This window comes from Mustela nivalis (assembly GCF_964662115.1).
Source record: "Mustela nivalis genome assembly, chromosome: 19".
Lineage (NCBI taxonomy): Eukaryota > Metazoa > Chordata > Mammalia > Carnivora > Mustelidae > Mustela > Mustela nivalis.
In genome coordinates this window covers 38,058,045-38,074,952 of record NC_139038.1, presented here as the reverse complement: position 1 = coordinate 38,074,952, position 16,908 = coordinate 38,058,045, and the positions used below count along the sequence as shown (strand labels likewise).

The 16,908-nt window shown below is 57.9% G+C and overlaps 2 protein-coding genes across 7 annotated transcripts in view; one reads left to right on the top strand and one right to left on the bottom strand.

Annotated features, from left to right (window-relative positions):
- IFT140 (intraflagellar transport 140) overlaps positions 1 to 849 on the bottom strand; it is a 72,004-nt gene extending 71,155 nt beyond the window's left edge. For both annotated transcript variants that reach the window (XM_082713592.1, XM_082713591.1), the window contains exon 1: positions 155 to 849. The gene's annotated coding sequence lies outside the window, so the exon portion shown is untranslated. The remainder of the gene's footprint in view (positions 1 to 154) is intronic.
- Positions 850 to 2,278: 1,429 nt separating this feature from the next.
- Positions 2,279 to 16,908, top strand: part of CRAMP1 (cramped chromatin regulator homolog 1) — a 54,905-nt gene continuing 40,275 nt past the window's right edge. For 2 of the 5 annotated variants that reach the window (XM_082713955.1, XM_082713954.1), the window contains exons 1-2: positions 4,576 to 5,055; positions 14,364 to 14,557. In XM_082713955.1, coding sequence (XP_082570081.1) covers positions 4,623 to 5,055; positions 14,364 to 14,557 — 627 coding nt within the window. In that variant the 5' untranslated portion in view covers positions 4,576 to 4,622. Of the gene's footprint in view, positions 2,568 to 4,237; positions 4,292 to 4,575; positions 5,056 to 14,363; positions 14,558 to 16,908 lie in introns of those variants that run through there. The other 3 variants (XM_082713956.1, XM_082713952.1, XM_082713953.1) reach the window with 3 other exon arrangements.

Below are 16,908 nucleotides of genomic sequence, written 5' to 3'. Positions count from 1 at the left end.
CCGCTCGGCCGAGGCCCGGCTTCCGGACGAGGATGACCCGGGAGGCCGCCGGCCGGGGGTCCCGCCCGCTGCGCCGTCCGCCAGCTCCCGCGCCCCAGGCCGCTCCGAGGCCCTCCCCCGCCTCTCGCCGCGCGAGCCGGCAGACGCCACTCACCCGGGCAGAGCCGTCGCGCCGCCGTGCGTTGCCCGGACAACGGCTGCGCGCTGCCGGCGGAAACAGCCGAAGGGAGCGCGGCGGACGCCGAGGCCTCCCGAGGCGCCCCCGAGCGGCCGGAAAGAGCCGAAGACGGTCGGGAGCGCTCGTGAGGCGCCGAGGGCCGCGGTCTCCTGGCGGGTTCCCGTGGGCGGGGAGCCCGGCGGTCCTCCCGGGTAAGCTCTCCCGGTCGCCGCCGCTGTCTAGACTCCACAACGCCGGCTCGGAAAGGGGAGGTCGGAGGTCAGGATTGACCCGTTGTGCGCGGAGAAGGAAGCCGGCGACGTTCCTGCGGGTCACCTTTCTAGCCGCGTCCCCCAGCGGAGAGAATGTGGGGGAGCGCCGCAGCCGTGCGGATTCGCTCCTCGTTGCTTCGTCTTCTTGCCGGGGCTCCCGGGCCGCAGGCCGTCGGCGGGGCCCTGCTTCTCTCATCTCCGGAAGGGGGGCTGGTGGTTCGAGAGGATTTCGGAAAAAAGCCAGTGGGTTCGACGTCACACTTGAGCTGCGGCGCTCTGGGGGGGACGTGTGCGTACCTTCGGCAAGAAGGTGGCAGGCACGGGCGCGCCCGGCGTCATCCCCTCGGACGCCAACCTCCCCGAAGGCTCCAGCAACGTGCCCCCTGGCCTTTTCGGTCAGGCGTGCTTCCGCTTCGAGATTCGCTTTGGGTGACAAAGCGATGTCTTGTCATTAAAGAAAAAAAAAAAAGTTGCTATGGCGAAAGGGTCCACATTGTCAAACAGTGAAAACATAAAAGAGGAAAGTGCAGATACTACTGGACCCGACAGTTTAGCTGCTGGATCCCATAGGTACAGGGTAGATCCCGGTTTTTTAAAACTTCATTTTCGCGGACACTAGAATTTTTTTACTGAAAGAATTTGACATGTAGCTTCGTGTAAGTTTAAGGTGTGCTGCGAAGTACTTTGATATGTCCGTGTCGTACTATGGTTCTTGTGGCCATGTCAGTCCTATCACATAACTACAGTATGGGATCATTGTCTGTGATTGTTTGCTGTGCACGGGTCTCTATGGTTCCTGAGTGCTCCTCCCAGGCCTGGACCCTGGGACACAATCTCTCTTATCCTCCCCTGCATACATTCCATCATCTCTCTTATCCTCCCCTACATACATTAGATCTTTATGGCTCCCGAGTGCTCCTCCCAGGCCCGGACACTGCTGGGACACCATCTCTTATCTTCTCCTATATACACTAGATCTCCGTGGCTCCTGAGTGCTCCTCCCAAGCCTGAATGCTGTTGGGACATCATCTTCCTCATCCTGCCCCACATATATTAGATCTCTATGGCTCCTGAGTGCTTTTTCCAGGCCTGAATGCTACTGGGACACCATCTCTCGTATACTTCCCTACATATATTAGATCTTTACGGCTCCTGAGTGCTCCCCCCAGGCCCAGACGCTGCTGGGACACCATCTCTCTTATCCTCCCCTGCATGTGTTAGATCCCTGTGACACAGCTCCTTGCAGGCCCGGACGCTGCTGAGACACCATCTCTCTGATCCTTCGCCTCCATAGTACACCCTAGAACTGAGAACACACTCCAGTTTCGCCATGACGGAGAAATATGACCCGAGTGCCCAGCCATCTACTACGCCAAGGACCTTCAAAAGCAAACTCTCAATCTAATGAAGGACGCGTTTATCTGACTCAGTTGCACTTTCACACTTTCTCGTTAAAAACTCGGTCCCCGCCGGATTCAAGACTCTGAGCTGAGGCAGCGTTTTCTTCTCACGCATCCGTCAACACGGCCCCGGCCAATCACAGCCCGGGCGGTGGCCCCATTGGCTGTCCATCCACCAATCCGGAGAGACGCACTGGCTCGCACGGCGGCGAGGCCGGCGTCACAACACTACCGGCGTCACAGGCCCGCCCCGGGCCCCCGCCCAGCGTCCGTACGTGCAAGCGCGCGCGCCCGTTGCTGGCCAATGGCAGCGCCCCTAGGGGAGACGCGCCCGCTGGAAACCTCGGGCGAGCTCGTCCCCGCGCGCGTCGCCCCGCCCCGCGCGCCGTCCGCCCCGCCCCGCCCCGCCCCGCCCCGCGCGCCGTCCCCGCGGTCTCCGCCGGGCCGCCGTAGCCGGAACTGCTGCTGAGCGCGGTGAGCCCAGCCTCCGGGAGCTGAGAGGCGGCAGCACCGGCACCCGCATCCTCATCCGCCGCTCGCCGGGCGCGGAGGGGACGTGCCGGGGCGAGCGCCTCTGGGCAACTGCTTCCGAGGCGGGAGGACCACAGCGGCGTCGCGGCTTCTGTGCAGCGGACGCTCGGGGTCCGGGGGCTGCCCGGCCCGGCCGGTTCTGCGGGCGCCCGGGAGGCCCCCGGGGAGCCCGCGAAGCCAGGCCGCTGCGAGGCGTGGATGAAGGAGGTGACCGGGGGCTGGGGCTTGGGAGGGGTGGGCAGCCCCGACCGGCTGTCACGGCGAGGCCCGGCCCCCAGCCGGAGCGGGGCTGCGGGAGCGGGGACGCGGCCTGCGCCCTGGCGGCGGTGGCTACGCACGCGGTGCTTTGTCGGGGTGGCCCGGAGGCGCCCGGACCGACCGGTGTCGCGGTGACAGCACTGTGTGTGTGCGGCCACGAGTCGGCCCGAGGCGCGGAGGGTTTTGCTTTTTCCTTCCCGAAACCTGACAGACGGGGCCGGGCGGAGGTTTTGCTGGAGCTGAGTCCATCTCTGTGTGCTGTCAGGAAGTAGCGTTGGAGGTTTTTGTTCGAGGGACTCCATCCCCGTGGCTTCCTTTTCCTGCAGGGGAAAGCTCCGAACGCGCCCGTATTCTCTGAACCTGAAAGGCCTTGTCCTCCCGTGTTCAGTTTAGTGTCCTCCAGTGTTCCGCCGGGCAGCCGGGCAGATGTGTCCCGCTGTGGCTGGCCTGTGCTCGGCCGGGGCCTGACTTGAGGGCGGGCAGTTTGGGGATAATAGGTCCCTGGGAGTAGGGTTCTCCCCATTATAACCCGGAGAGAGGCCCTTTGAGGTATTTCCAGGGTTCTTAAGTAGGAATGGAAAGGTTGAGAAAGGAGCAGCCAGAAGCCCTACACAATGAAGTCCTTTAAAAAGTTTGGCCTTTTGTCCTGGCTAGGTTTTTATCTTTTTCTTTTTTTGGTCAGGGTTTTTGTTGTCTTTTGTTTTTACTAGCATTAGCTAGATCATTCAAATGATTTGTTAAGACCCGTTCCAACAAAAGAAAACTTACTGGTCATTTTGTGACACAGTACATCAGAGCGGTAGTAGGTGTTACTCTGATTTTTACTCATTTGTCAGTCTTTGGGTGAGAGGTCCTTGCCTCTATTTCTGTATTCACTTGTCAGCCCTGCTGTCCTGCTCACTTTCCCCTTTTGAATGGAAATGTTTCCATTCTGAGCGGTTGTGTTGAGGACCTCACAGAGTTTGGGCACAGTTTCAGCACCTGTTGAGGAATCTTAATATTTGTCTTTCTTGCTTTATCACAGGTACACATTACTGACCCTTCTGGGGCTCATAGTGTGGATGCTCCCTGATTCCGAGATAATTTTTGAGTGGGTCTGCATTCTGAGATGCATTTTTATAGTTGCCCGGTGTTGTTGACATTTCATGCAGCAGTGGGTGATAGAGTGAATGCAAGAATTTTATTAACAGTTATCAAGAGTTTTTGCACTGCCCATTCTTGCATTTGGATCTGGACATGTCTGTGGGGTCGCCTCCACGGGTGGCTCCCACCTGTACCACGCCACGGGCTCTTTGTTGCAGAGGCATTTTTAATTTGCGAATCTCTGCAGCAGCACACACCTCCCACCCTGGGAAGCCAGATTCCCAGAAACCGCGAGCTTATTACTCTTTAAGTGTGTTTTAAAATAAGCAGGCGGACCGGCAGCCGAGGGCCACCATGGAGTCCCCTGTGCACGCAGGCGAGCCCGCGCCTCTCCCCTGGCAGGGTGGATCCGGGCCCCTCGCCCCCACTCCGGGGCCAACTTTGGGGACCCGCATGCGGGGCAGGTGCGCGGGCCCGGAGCCCCGCGCGTTTTGGGGGCGGGGAGGGGTGGGGTCGGGGGCGCGGGCGCCGAGGCCCGGGCGGCGCGGGGAGAGGCCCGGTGCGCAGGCCATGAGCCGCGGCCCCGCCGGGTAGGTGGCTCTGGGCCCGGCCCCGAGCTCTCCCCCTCAACCCCGGGACCACCCCTCGCCCCCCCCGGGGCTCCCCCCCGACCCCGGCCCCTCCAACCCCCCCCACCCCCACCGCCACGACCCCGCCGGCCGGGGCGCAGCGAGCGGGCAGGGCCGTCCGGGCGCGGCCCCCGGGGGCCGCCCGGCCCGCCGCCTCCGCGCCGCCGGGCCGCCGTTTCCTGGGGTCGGCGCCGGGGGCGGCGGGGCCGGGGCCGGGCGGTGGCGGCGGGCGGGCGGGCGGCGGCGGGCGGGCGGGCGGCCGGGAGGGGATCGGGAACAAACAACGGCGGCCATGTTGAGAGGGCATCGGTGCGCTAAACTTCTCGGGCAGGCTGCCGGGCGCGCGCCTCACCGGGGTCTCCCCCCCTGCCCCGCCAGGATGACAGTGAAGTTGGGAGACGGCGGCGGCGGGGAGGACGGGCTCAAGCGGCTGGGCAAGCGGGCGGCCGACGACGACTCGCTGGAGGGCGAGGGGCCCGGCAGCGGGGACGCGGCCGACGAGAGCGGCGGCACAAAGAGGGACGCCAGGACCCCCCGGGACGGCGACGACGGCCCCCCGGCGCCCGCGGGCGGCCCGCAGGCCCCGTCCCCGCCGCCTGCCTGCCCGCAGGACCAGCACCACTTCCTCCGGTCCAGTGTGAGGCCGCAGAGCAAGAGGCTCAGGAAGGATTCGTCGTGCGCCGGGGGGAGCGGCAGCGCGGGCGGCTCGGGGCCGCGCGGCAAAGGTGAGGGGGATCCCCGGCGCCCGCGGGGGTTGGTGGGGGGGTGGGGGCGGGGGTCCCCGCCGGTGCCCTGCCCCGCGCCCTGGCGCCCGCGGCTGGGGGGCACCGTGAGCCTGTGTCTGTGTCGGAACTACGTGAGGACCCTTCTCCGGGCAAGTACAATGGGTTCCTGAAGGGCGGGTTTCGTTTTCTCGGGAAGGATCGTCCCTGATTGACGCTATTTTAAACCGCACACAATGCTCTGGGGAAGGGAACCTGTTCTATCTCTTTCCCGGACGTCAGCTGGCCCACACACAACAAAGGAGTGGGCTCTCTAAACCCTATCGGACTGAAGCCAAACTCGGTTGGTCGCAGGGTCTGGCAGTGGCCAGTCGCCCTCTACCCCAGGTAGACCCAGGTTCAGGAGTCCTGAAGACATCCACAGGCAGCCCCTTGAGTCCACTAAGGCTTCCCTGGGTGCCACAGAAACGGTGTCCCCTGGGGCAGGAGGCCGCAGGAGCAGTTGTGGCCTGATAGGGGCAGGGAGCAGGCTGGGGGTTTGCCGTCCTGCTCCGGGAGAGGGAGGGAGTACAGCTTTACTGGGGTCCCCACCCCGGTAAGAAGAAAACCACGTGCCACTGTCGCCGCTGCTCTCATCCGTTTGGGAGGCCGCCTTCCTGACTGTACAAGTGAGCTCCTCTTCCCGTTCCTTCTGTGGAGGCCGAGTCTAAGGCTGCCGGCTTTTGTAGATGGCAGATGCAACAGCGTTCCAGGGAGTTTTGCAGGAAAGAGGCTTTTACTTGGTTTCTTGGGAAATGGTGATTTACATTTATTAGAAGCCCTGATAACCTGACAAAGAATGACTTCAGAAACTGACGGAGTGAGAACCGTTTTGGAGACCTTTGCCCAATATGTACAATTAATGCTGTCTTCTGTCTTCTCACCTGAGGAGGGCTGGCCTTGGCAATCTTGTGGGCCTCACCAGATTTTTGGTATAAAGATTCTTGATGTAAACATGCTTAAAGTTGTGAGTGTAGGATACATTTAGTGTGTTCCAGAAATGAAACCTTGTGTCCTACGCATTTATGTCGTGAAAGCTGCTGATCAATTAGCAAAGCATTGATTTGTTTTTGTTTTACCAGCTTTATTTTGTAAAAAAAAATAGTTTTTCCCTCCTAATTACAGGTATGTCTGAGTTATCACCAGGAAGCTCCTGAGATACCCTCATGGGTGGGTTTGTGGCTTCAGAAGCCCTAGCAGCAGCCACGACCTTGCCACCTTGGCCCTCTGACCTGCGTCTGCTCCTTTGACTTGTTGGATCTGCCGGAAGAAGAAGTGTACTCACTTGTGAGACAACAGCAGTGACTGGTCAGAGGAAACAAGGTGGTGGTGTGATCGCCTGTGAATGGCCTCGGGGTCCGGTTGCTCTTGGAGGTCAGGTGATGAGGGGAAGCGTGCTTTTATTTGTGTAGTTCAGCGTGGTTCAGACAGAAGGGCTCCTGGATTAGCTTCACATCAGGCATCGGCTTTTCTCTTCTTGTTTCTTGTCTCAGTGTGTGGCTTGGAGCAGCAGTCGACTTTCCGTTAGGAAAATGGATATTTGTTAGAATTGGTGCTTCTAGTGACTTACGTATTTTCCTGTTTCAGCAAGTGACTGTTTCTTTACACAAACGAGGAGGTTAAACCATAATGGTGGCTTTTAGGAGTAAGAAGTGTGTCTGCTGTGCTTCTCAGAAGCCAAAGTTTCCTGCTGGGGCCTGATCACTGTGCCCAGGACCCCCCCGTCATGCCTTTGTACCCCGTGCTCACTGATCGCCTCCATTAACAGCCCTGCAAAGGTCCGGTTCTGAGAGCACGCTTGGGGACCTCTGCAAGCAGGTCTTAAAGGAGCGTGTGTCTTCCAGACTGGAAGTCTCCACCCAGGGTGCTGAGAGCGGATCAGTGAGGAAACGGACAGTCTTGGCATTTGTTAGGTTTTCACTTGAAAGCAGTGAATTTCCATTACACTCCAGGAGTGCTCCTGGCCCTGTTGTTGGTGGTTCTTTGTTGACCACTGACCGCTCTTGCCTGTTTGAATTGGAGCAGACAGGTGTGTGAACCTCGCAGTGACTCTGGAGGAAAAGTCTTACGGAGAAAAGGAAGTCTGCCTCGTGCCTCTGTGCACACCACTGGGTTTTCTTTCTCTCTGAGAAGACAGTCTTCTCAATTTCAACAAGTAATTTTTTTGTAGTACGATTCCAAATTAGGTTCTGTTGGAATTTTAAGGGGCAGGGTGTGAAGACTTAGGATCTCTGTGCCGCACGTGTTTCAGCTCTTTTTCTTCCATTTTAAATGGGTGCAGAAACCTAGGTTGGTTGTTTCAGTAACGTGCCCGACCTAAACAGAGGGTGAGCTGCAGGCCGGGAGCCAGTAGATCTGCCTGATGTGGCTGCGCCTGTTCTAGCACCCCACCGTGCGCCCAGTGACCCAGGGGTGCGTGTAAGACTGAGATCCAGAATTCACATATCTGTAAGAACCTGGTCCAGGACTCAGAGCCCCGAGACCCTTCCCCCTCTGGCCAGTTTGTGATCTGGGTGATTCTGGGCAAACTGGTCTCTCTTGGAGCCTCGAATTCTTTGTCTGTAAATGGGGATAATGCCAGTGTCTGGCTCCCCAGTAAGTACCACAGCCAAGCCATGCTGTAAGTGGCTAAAAGGCTCCCTGCGCTTCTCATGGAAAACGTGGATAGCTTTGAGGTTAGGGAACTATAGCGTCAGGACGGGTAGACTGGGTCAACTGTTGGGAGGTAGAGAAAGAGGTCCCAGGACTGCTCCTAAGCTGCTATGCTCTGTGGGGACAATTGTAAGCGTAAGGTAGACTCTCGGTTTCTCTGATGCCCTTTGGTCCCCTACCCCACCCCACTTGTACCCAGGAACAATCACTCACCCTGCCTTTGGGCCAGCCGGTCATGAAATGTGCCCTCTCCACAGTAGGGCAGCGTCTTCGGGTCTCCTTGTGCTTGTGCTTAGGAATCAGTACATCACCGTATAGAACTTATATTTTACATAAACTATGGGCTGCTTGTAGTTTCCAGGTGTTTTTAGAAGACACTGGATGAGCTCAGTCAGCCCAGTGTGGTCAGCCTTCGGGAGACGAGTACCGTATGGGGGAGAGCTGCTTTGTGGCTGGCTCAGCTGTGGGGCGAAGGGAAAGTTCCTTGATGTGCCCAGACTGTAGGTTCCTTACTTCCAAAATGTTTGGGTGGGATAGTGCCTAAAGCTATCCTGACCTTAACGTTTAGGGGTGAGGGGTCAGCTGTGCTGACAGGACTTCGATCCTGTGTGGCTCAAGAGAGCATTCTAGAAGGTAGGTTGCCTGAAAACACGGTAGCTCTGTGTTTGTGGGCTCTGCCTAGCCCTTGCCTCCGGGGGAGCCCCGGGCTGGGAGTGGTCAGAATGCACCCCCTTCGCCCAGGGCCGTGCCCGTGTGTCATGCAGGCACAGTTTGCCAGTCGTAGGCTCTGCAGTCGCTTGTGTTGTCGCTGCCCGGCATTTGGGCCAGGCCCCAGGAGGCTGGCTGAGGTATGGCTATGCATGCTCGAGCTCCCTGCCCTTCATACTCTCCGGAGAGGGAGGGGGACAGTCAGACTGTCAGACCACTGAGGCCCCAGCGCTCTGATTCCTGTGCCCGGTGTGAGTCAGTAATTGATGTTTAATGAAATCAGGTGCAGTGATGACAGAGTGGAGGCCTCTGTGGCCACCTGGGCCAGGGCACGGGGTTTTGCTGAAAGCCCTCAGCTTGTTGGGAAAAGAGGAGGAAGGCAGGACCCCACGCCCCTCCCCCCATGCACCCTGTTTGCTGCACCATAAGGTAGAAGACCCTGATATGTCCTGTTGTGTGCCCCAGACGCCCTGTGCATGGTAGGGCAGGAGACCTGTGTCCCTGGCCACTTCGGAGACGGGCCCTGGCGGAGCCGTGCAGGCTAGAGAGGGAAAGCCCTGCAGCTTGGGGGGGGGGGGGGCTCTTGTAAATTACTAGATTTGGAGCTGTTCTAGAGTTGGACGGCTTCCACTGGCTTCACATCGAAGATGTGGGCAGAGGATGGACGAACAGGTGAGGTGACCTTTCAGTATTGGTCTGAAGGCTCAGCTGCTTCTCCAGTACCTCGCTGGCTTTTAATGTCAGGACGAAGATTTCTGCAGCGTTTGCTTGTGGAATTGTCCTTTGCTCTGCAAGGATATTGTAGGATTTTTATTTTCTGTCGTGTCACCTGTCTCGTTTCGTATCCTGCAATGATGTAAAGATGACAGAGGAATGGTTTCCGAGAGCAGAGTCCTGGATGTGAGGACGAGCTCTGTCGTAAGCGGCGGAGCATGCTAGGATGCTTTATTAGCGCAACGTTGGCCCTGAGGACCGATGCAAGCCACGCCAGAGGACGATGAGGCCCGCAGGTGTTGTGCTTGCGGGGTGTCAGCAGTTACTGACAAAGTCTTCACCTTGTTTGATGGCGAAGGCACATGTTTTCACGGACGCGAGGGGGTTTTAGTTATGCTTTTCTCGGACAGTCTGGTGAGAAGCGGTCCACCTGTGAGGGAGCCCAGCTCCAGAAGTGGGAAGGATGCCAGGGCTTGGTCTTGTGTGGGGGCCACGCACGCTATGGGCTGTGAGGTTCCAGCTCAGCTTCAGCTTCCGGACCCGGCTGCTTCAGTGGCAGGGACCCTCTCCCGCGGCTCGGCCACAGCGGCCGCACGGGTTCTGCAGAGACCAGTTGAGGGACGAGTGGGTGGGAGGCTGCCCTGGGGAGTGCCGGCTGCGTGAAGTGGGGCAGCTCGCGGAGGCTTGGCGAATGGTGGTGTGTGCAATGACGGACGCTGGCCCCGGGGAGACATTTGGATCCGCCTGCCGAGGTGACACGCTGCCTGGGAATGGCCTTGGTGGAGAGGGTGCCCCTTTGGTCACGGCCAGGCTCCGAAAGTCTGCTTGACGGTGCCCGATGTGGGTGATGTGTGCTCCGAGGGGCGCAGGAGCAGCCCCCGGGAGACCTGGGCATTTTTCTTCCGTCTCAATGCATATGGTGACCTGAGGTGGACAGGTCCTCCACACAGCAGTGCCGTCCTCAGCCTTTGTGAGAGGTCCCTGCTCTCTTGTACCATGGACCCAGGCCACGAGGATGTGTTCCTACGCCGGACCCGAGGCAGGTGCACCCCAGGCAGACTTCCCTGACCTCACGGGAAGCGTCTTTCCTGCTAAGAAGGCGCAGTGCGCAGGAAGCGAGGGAGGCCCCTGTGTTCTCCCCTCGGGGACCCGTGAGCACCTCGCACTGCTGGTCTGCTGCGCTCTGTGAATGTTCCTGACTCCGTGGAGGAGCCTTGCAGGCTGGGAAAGCGAGCTCCGGGGTAGGGAGTCATTGCCTGATAGGACAGTGTCGTCCCTGTCCTCTGTGTCTGACCCCAGCGAAGGCACACAGTTTTGTTTTTAGAGATGGACATCCTCCTGGCGACCTGACTCTTACTGCCGTCAGCCACACGGCTTTGGGCAGTTCACTGAACCTCCAAGTGCCCTTCTCTGTTGCAGGCGGAGGGAGGGGTGTCGAGGTCCAGTGCCCTCCCCCCTCAAAACCCTGGGTTCTTTAGCTCTATGTGTAATAAAGATACAGAAGCATCCGTGACATGGGTGGCAGCCACATGGCGTCGTGTGGCCCGAGAGGAAGATGCCCGGGCTTGGTTCTTGCTGCCCGGTGACCTTGGGCCAGCTCTGTGACGTGGACCAAAGCTCCATGCTGAGAAGATAGAGGAGCGAAGCATTTGTTGTGCCGTAGAGCTGCCAGACCTGGGTCGGAGCAGCAGTATGGCTTGCAGGGGAGCTGCTCCCTGGGCCTCAGCACCCCCAGCTGGAAGATGGGGATTGTTTCCTCCTCTGCAGATAGTGTGAGGGCCGTCGGCGATAGGGTTCCAGGCTCATTCAGAGTCGTGTGATGGGAAGGGGGGACATGGAGGAGGCAGGCAGCCTAGCTTGTCCGGAGTGGGAGTGGGCAGCCAGGCAGCCTTGGGAGGCAGAGCACAGCCACACGTCTGCATTCCACAGATGGAAACTCTGGAGAGGACGCTGGGGCTGGGGTTGGTGGTTTAGAGACCCAGGAGGAGGATCCTAAAGCGGTCTTACTTGGAGGTGGTCCGGGAGTGGTCTGGGAACGTGGCCGCAGAAATGAGGACAGGAGAAGCTGGGTGGCCCCTGGGCCACTGGAGGACCGTGACACAGAAGTAGGTTGACAGGGAAGAGTGGGCTCTGTGTTAGAGGCACTGGGTCTCGGTGGCCAGCGAGGGGCCGCTGCTGCGCTCTGTGTGGGTTTCTGAACTCCTGGGGAGCATCTTCTGTGTGTGAGGCCCACAGCTGGGCTTGGGCCCTGCAGAGTCAGACCCTGTCCCCGCCTTCAGAGACCTCACTGTTGGGGTCCTGTTCCTTGTACACCGTTGCCCTGTAGGTTCCTTGGATACCAACTTCTCATCACGTGGACCCTGGTTCATGCCTTTGTGGCCTCAGAAACTAGTTGCAGACAGCGTTGACTTTGGTCTTCTGCTTTTTTCCACTGGGCCTCTTGTCCCCCCCCCCTGTCCCTGGGAGAGAACCCCCATACCCACCCAGTCCTGGTCTTCTCTTTCTGCCTCTGGCAGTCCCATTTCTGTCCTTGCCTGCTTCTGTCTCCCCCCTCACTCTTCACGGTTGCATTGCGATGCTTCTGCACAGGTGGGAGCCCCTGCCCCTGGGCCCACTGGCGTGTTCCCCACAGTCTCTCTGGTCCCGCTTCGTGTCTGTCCTTGAGCCCGGCTGCTTGGATGAGCCCGTGGTGATGTGCTGCGCTGTCCTTGTCTGAACTTTGGGGGATGGACCAGACGGCCTGTTCTCTCTCTGCTCTGAAGTTCTGCAATTCTGCTTTACTTTTAAGAAGGATTCAAGGTTTAGAGTGACAGTTGCGGAATATTAGAAATGGTTACTAAGGGGTGATCAGCTTTGGCTTTTGAACGTATTGGATGTTCCTATGTTTGCTTTATTGTGCACTCTAACCCTGAGGTTCCCTCCAGCTCAGAAATGCTTCCGAAAGGTGTTTTCTTTCGCTGTTAACCATGGTCTCGAGTCTCAGCGGTGCTGTGATCCAGGGACGTCTCACAAGAGCTGGCCACATGCCTGTGCTGTAGACACCCTGGTTACATGGTGTGGTGGCGCTGTGGGCTGGCGGGTGCTGAGCCTGCGCTCTGATTTTCGGGCTGGCTTGGGAAAAAGAGTTCACGAGTGTTTCATCAGAAGCTGAATGCTTTGTTGTGGTGGCATGGAGGGGACGGACAGTGGCCCTTCCTTGGGCGATTCCACCTGAGTGGTTACAGACTCCGTGTCAGCAGGCACTTCTGGGGCGGCCTGTCCTTCGGGGTGCAGCAAAAGCGTCTGTGAGGCCATGGGAAGTGGCCCGAAAGCCCGTCATCCCTGCAGGTCACCGCCTGCTGGAGAAGTCTTGGGAGGTGCTGGGGTCACTAATTAGGTTGTGTGTTGGGTACGGTTTGGTTGGTGAGGGAGGGCCCAAGTCAGGTTTGTAGTGAGTACCCCCAAGCCCTCTGGAGGACAATCTGTTGTGCCTGTGGGTGGGGAGGAAGCAGCTGGCACGCGGGCTGGCTGGGCTTGGAAACCCTGAGCCTGATGGCATCTTCCCCAATTGGGCATCTCGGATGGCGAGCATCAGGCTCTCCCCCAGAGCTCTAACTGCACTTTCTGCGCGGCAGAAATGGTCTGCGCTGCCCACGTGGGCATGGACCACGAGAAATGTGGCTGGTGTGAACGAGGAACTGGGTGTTTAGTTTTATTGAGTTTTAATTAATTAGCATTTACATCTTGGGTTGCGGCAGCTGAATTGGACGGTGCAGTGGTGATGAACAGCGATCTTGGGGTGGCCCAGTCGCGTTACCTTCTGAAGTCGCCGAGCTGGCGCACTTCTCCACATGAGATAATCTCTAATCTCCCCCATTTTACGCAGCGGTGTGACTCTTCTGCATGTGTGACCACACGTTTCGCTCTCCAGTAGCCGACAGGTCTAACACAGGCCCTGGCACAGTTTGGGGGAGCTCCAACACACGTGTCAGTGCATGGTAACCCTGCCTCGCCCTGTTCCTCGGGCTACCCCTTCCCTGTGGCTTGTGTTTTTCCAGGGATGGTCCTGGCAAATGAATGTAGGTGAGTGGACTTAAAATGTTTCACTTCCTCTGATTTTCTGTGAACTCCCTGTCTTTTGTCGCTGCTCTGGAGGCAAACCCCTGTCAAGGGGGTGAGGGAAGCGTAGCCCCGTAGGGAGGCCCCTGATTGCCCTGGAAGAGGGCCTCCCTTCAAAGCTCATGATTGTCTCACTAGGAAAGCACTTTAACAATAATCTGCATTTGTTTCACTTTTGCTTTTCTAAACGCTTTTATTTTAAATCTTACTTTTACCACTAGCCCCCCCCAGAGTGTTCAGCATTTGAGGACTGCTCACCACGGATGGCCCTAAAGTTCCATGAGATGGAATCTGGTCTGTGCTGTGCTGCGCCTTCCCTGCGGGCCGAGGAAGGCACCAGACAGGCCCGAGGAAGGCACCAGACGGGTGGGAGGATTGGGTGGGGTCATAAAAGGATTTTATCTGTGACCTTTGCCCCTCATTTATTGCCTCTGTTCTCCCAGGATTAGGGCGCTGTCCGTGGCCACCACAGGTTACTTCCCACTGCTCGCCTGCCCTGCGGGGTCTCCAAGGGCTCCTCCGGATAGCAGGAAGCTATGTTTTCGGGGCACCCATGAGATTGTCAGTTGACTCTCAAAATGTTAGCTTTTGTTGGTGGAAATTCATTAAGAGCAAGGAGTTCCAAGACCTCGTAAAGATTCTTCTAAAGGCATCAGATGATTCACGTTTCTGAAATGTTGGTTGTATCTAAGACGAGGTGGTATTCCACGCGCACTCAGATGTTTTCTTGACTTTGAGTTTCAGTATGTTGGTTTGAAAAGACAAGAATTACTTCACCCCAAATACATTTGAGGAGGACGCTGTGGTGTATGATGGGTGTTTCCAGGTCACTGGGGGGAAGGGCTTTCTGACTCCTGTGGGGACGTGGTCAGGCTCTTTCAGGGGTCTGCAGAAATGCTCTTTCTTTTTCTCACTGCTTCTCACTGTGAAACGATTGGAAAGAGTCATGAGGTCAGGTCAGGATGAGGTCGTTGCCGAATACCCCCAGGGAGCGCCTGGCAGGTCCCACTGGGGCACCACGCAGTGGAGGTGTGTGCAGGGGCCTTCGTGAGCTCCTCAGAATTCGGGAACAGGTCACTGTACAGTTCTTTCTCTCCAAGGCGCCGACGGTGGTGGATCATCATCTGGAAATGGATCCGGGGCTCCTCCCACCACTCCCGCGACGGGTTCTCGCTCCTCTTCCCGGAACCTGGGGTCGTCGAGCGGCGAGAAGGAAGAAGGCAAGAAGGCCCGGCGGCAGTGGGAGTCATGGAGCACGGAGGACAAGAACACTTTCTTCGAGGGGCTGTATGAGGTGAGCTCTGGGGTTGGGACAGGCGGCAGAAACCTTCTCTTTCCACTTTATGCATGTTTCTCTTTCACTCTGCCTCTGCCTTGCTGGCCGCATGGCTGTGAGATCAACTAGTTTAGCCCCTCGTAGGCAGCAGGCGTGGGTCCCTAGAGTGCAGGACCCACCCTCTGACCTTGGCCCTTAATCCCCTCATTGTGACTTTAAGAGTTGATACTAGGGAGAGAGAGGCTGTTAGGAGGTGCCTTTGTTTGGTTCATTCCTTTCTACTTCAAGGGTCTACTTGTCATCTCAGATTCATTCTTTCTTTTTTGAAGATTTTATTTACTTAGAGAGCATTCGTGCAAGTGAGGGGGGAGGGGCAGAGAGAGGGAGAGAGAATTTTAAGCAGACTCCTTGTTTAGCACAGATCCCCATGTGGGACTCGATCTCATGACCCTGAGGTCATGATCTGGGCTAAAACTGTGGGTTGGACACTTAACCGACCGAGCTACCCAGGTGCCCCTCAGATACATACTGGACTGAAGAGTGCAGCCCTATCTCTGGGCCTCCCGTTTGCAGTTGAGAAGGCTGACTTGGGAGGAATGGCCCCAGACTGGGAGGGACAAGGGGACACTTGCCACAGAGCCGGCAGCTTGACCCTGAGAGTTGTTGTTGTAGTGGACCTGGGATAGAATGGAAAGTCCTAAAAACAGAGAGAGAAGCTGCTCCCTGATCCCACTGCCCAAAGAAACAACCGTGCTCCCTGCCAGCTGTTTTCACTTCCCTGTTCTGCTTTTTCAAACATTTGTAACTGTAGAGAACGTATTCCTTTTATTAATATCAAATGCGCTTTCCTGGTAGGTTATGGTTGTTTTGCCCAGTGTTTTTCTGAGTGCCTGTCAATATTTTGCTTCAAGCGAGAACAGACTGTGGCTTGTGAGCTTGCTGCCAGTTTTTATAAATAAAACTTTATTGGGACGCAGCCATGCCCATTCACCTGTGTGTAGTTTCTGGCCACTTTGTCGACGGTGGCGTTGATGGCAGCTACTGAGTGGCTCACCCCTGGCCGGTCCTTGCTCTCTTGTTCCATCCTTGTGTTGCTGGTTGCCAAGGCTCCTTCCAGGTTCTTTTGTGAGCAGTGCTGCCCCATATGTCCTGGGCACGTTCCGTATCCTAGACTGCTGTGCTGGGAAGTAGCGTCGGGAGTAGGTGACTCGGCCAGCGAGCCTTCCTCCCTCCGTAGCACAGCACTAACAGCGCTGGAGCAGGGCTCGCAGCAGAGCGGGGCTTTGGAGGGATGCTCTGAGTGTCCACGAGAGGCTAGAAGGGGTGAGGAGCTCGAACTCAGCGCAGACGTCACAGTAGTCCTGCTATGGCCCTTCTCCCTTCGAGAGGCCACCGCTTCGCTTCTGCCTTCACAGTTGGAGGAGGTTGTGGTCCATGGAGACCATGAACTGTATGTTTGAGGTTCATTCCTGTAGCTGCAGAGCCCCTCAGACGAGTCCCCACGTGTCTCTCTCTTCCCTGTGACGGTTTGAGAGGATTGCCCGGAGGCCCCTTCTGGAGGCCAGGTTCCCACGCTGTGCCTCCTCGCAGTTGCTGGGTAGGATTAGGTGGTGACAGGCCCCGGGCCCGGCGTGAGGCTGTGCTGCTGATGCCCCCTGCCAGCTTTGCAGTGGCCTGTGCCATGGATGCCACCTGGCAGCTTTGCTGCGGCCCGTCCTGGGGGGAGCACGGCTCTGGGGGGGTCTGGCTCCCTGGGCATGGAGCACAGGCTGGAGACCTTTCTGGGAAGGGCTCAGATGGGCCTGGCATGTCCCAGACTCTCCCTGTGGCCAAGGGTGGTAGGGAGGTCAGCAGGGCGAGCGCCTGCGCTGACGTCATCTGTGACACTCTCTTACTTTGTCATCAGTGGCTCTTCACACAGCCGTCACCGATGTTTCATCGTCCTTCTGTCTGCAGTTTCTGCCTTACAGCCGCATGTCCGGCATCCCGTGCTTGCTTCCCACCGGCTAGATAATCACTGCAGGCTCACCTGCACACACCACTCCACAGGAGCGCTAGGGTGCAGAGAAGTCCCCCTTCATTGGCAGGGTGATCAGGGAAACAGAGCAAGACCGTTGGAGGTGGTGCCGACAGAGAGCCTGTGCTCACAGGCGGCAGAAGTCAGAAGGCAGCATAGTTTGAGAATCACCAAGCCCAGATTCGGCTCCCAGGCCGGCGAGTGTGTGCCCCTGTCTGGGTTTGGTGCCCTGCTGCACCTGGGAGCTAGCTGATGGATGGACAGGCTGTCTGCACTTGCTCAGTCATGGTCAAGAGCTGAGGGAGGGTCATGGGGGACGGCGCACCCACAGGAAAGCGTTTAAGAATTTTTT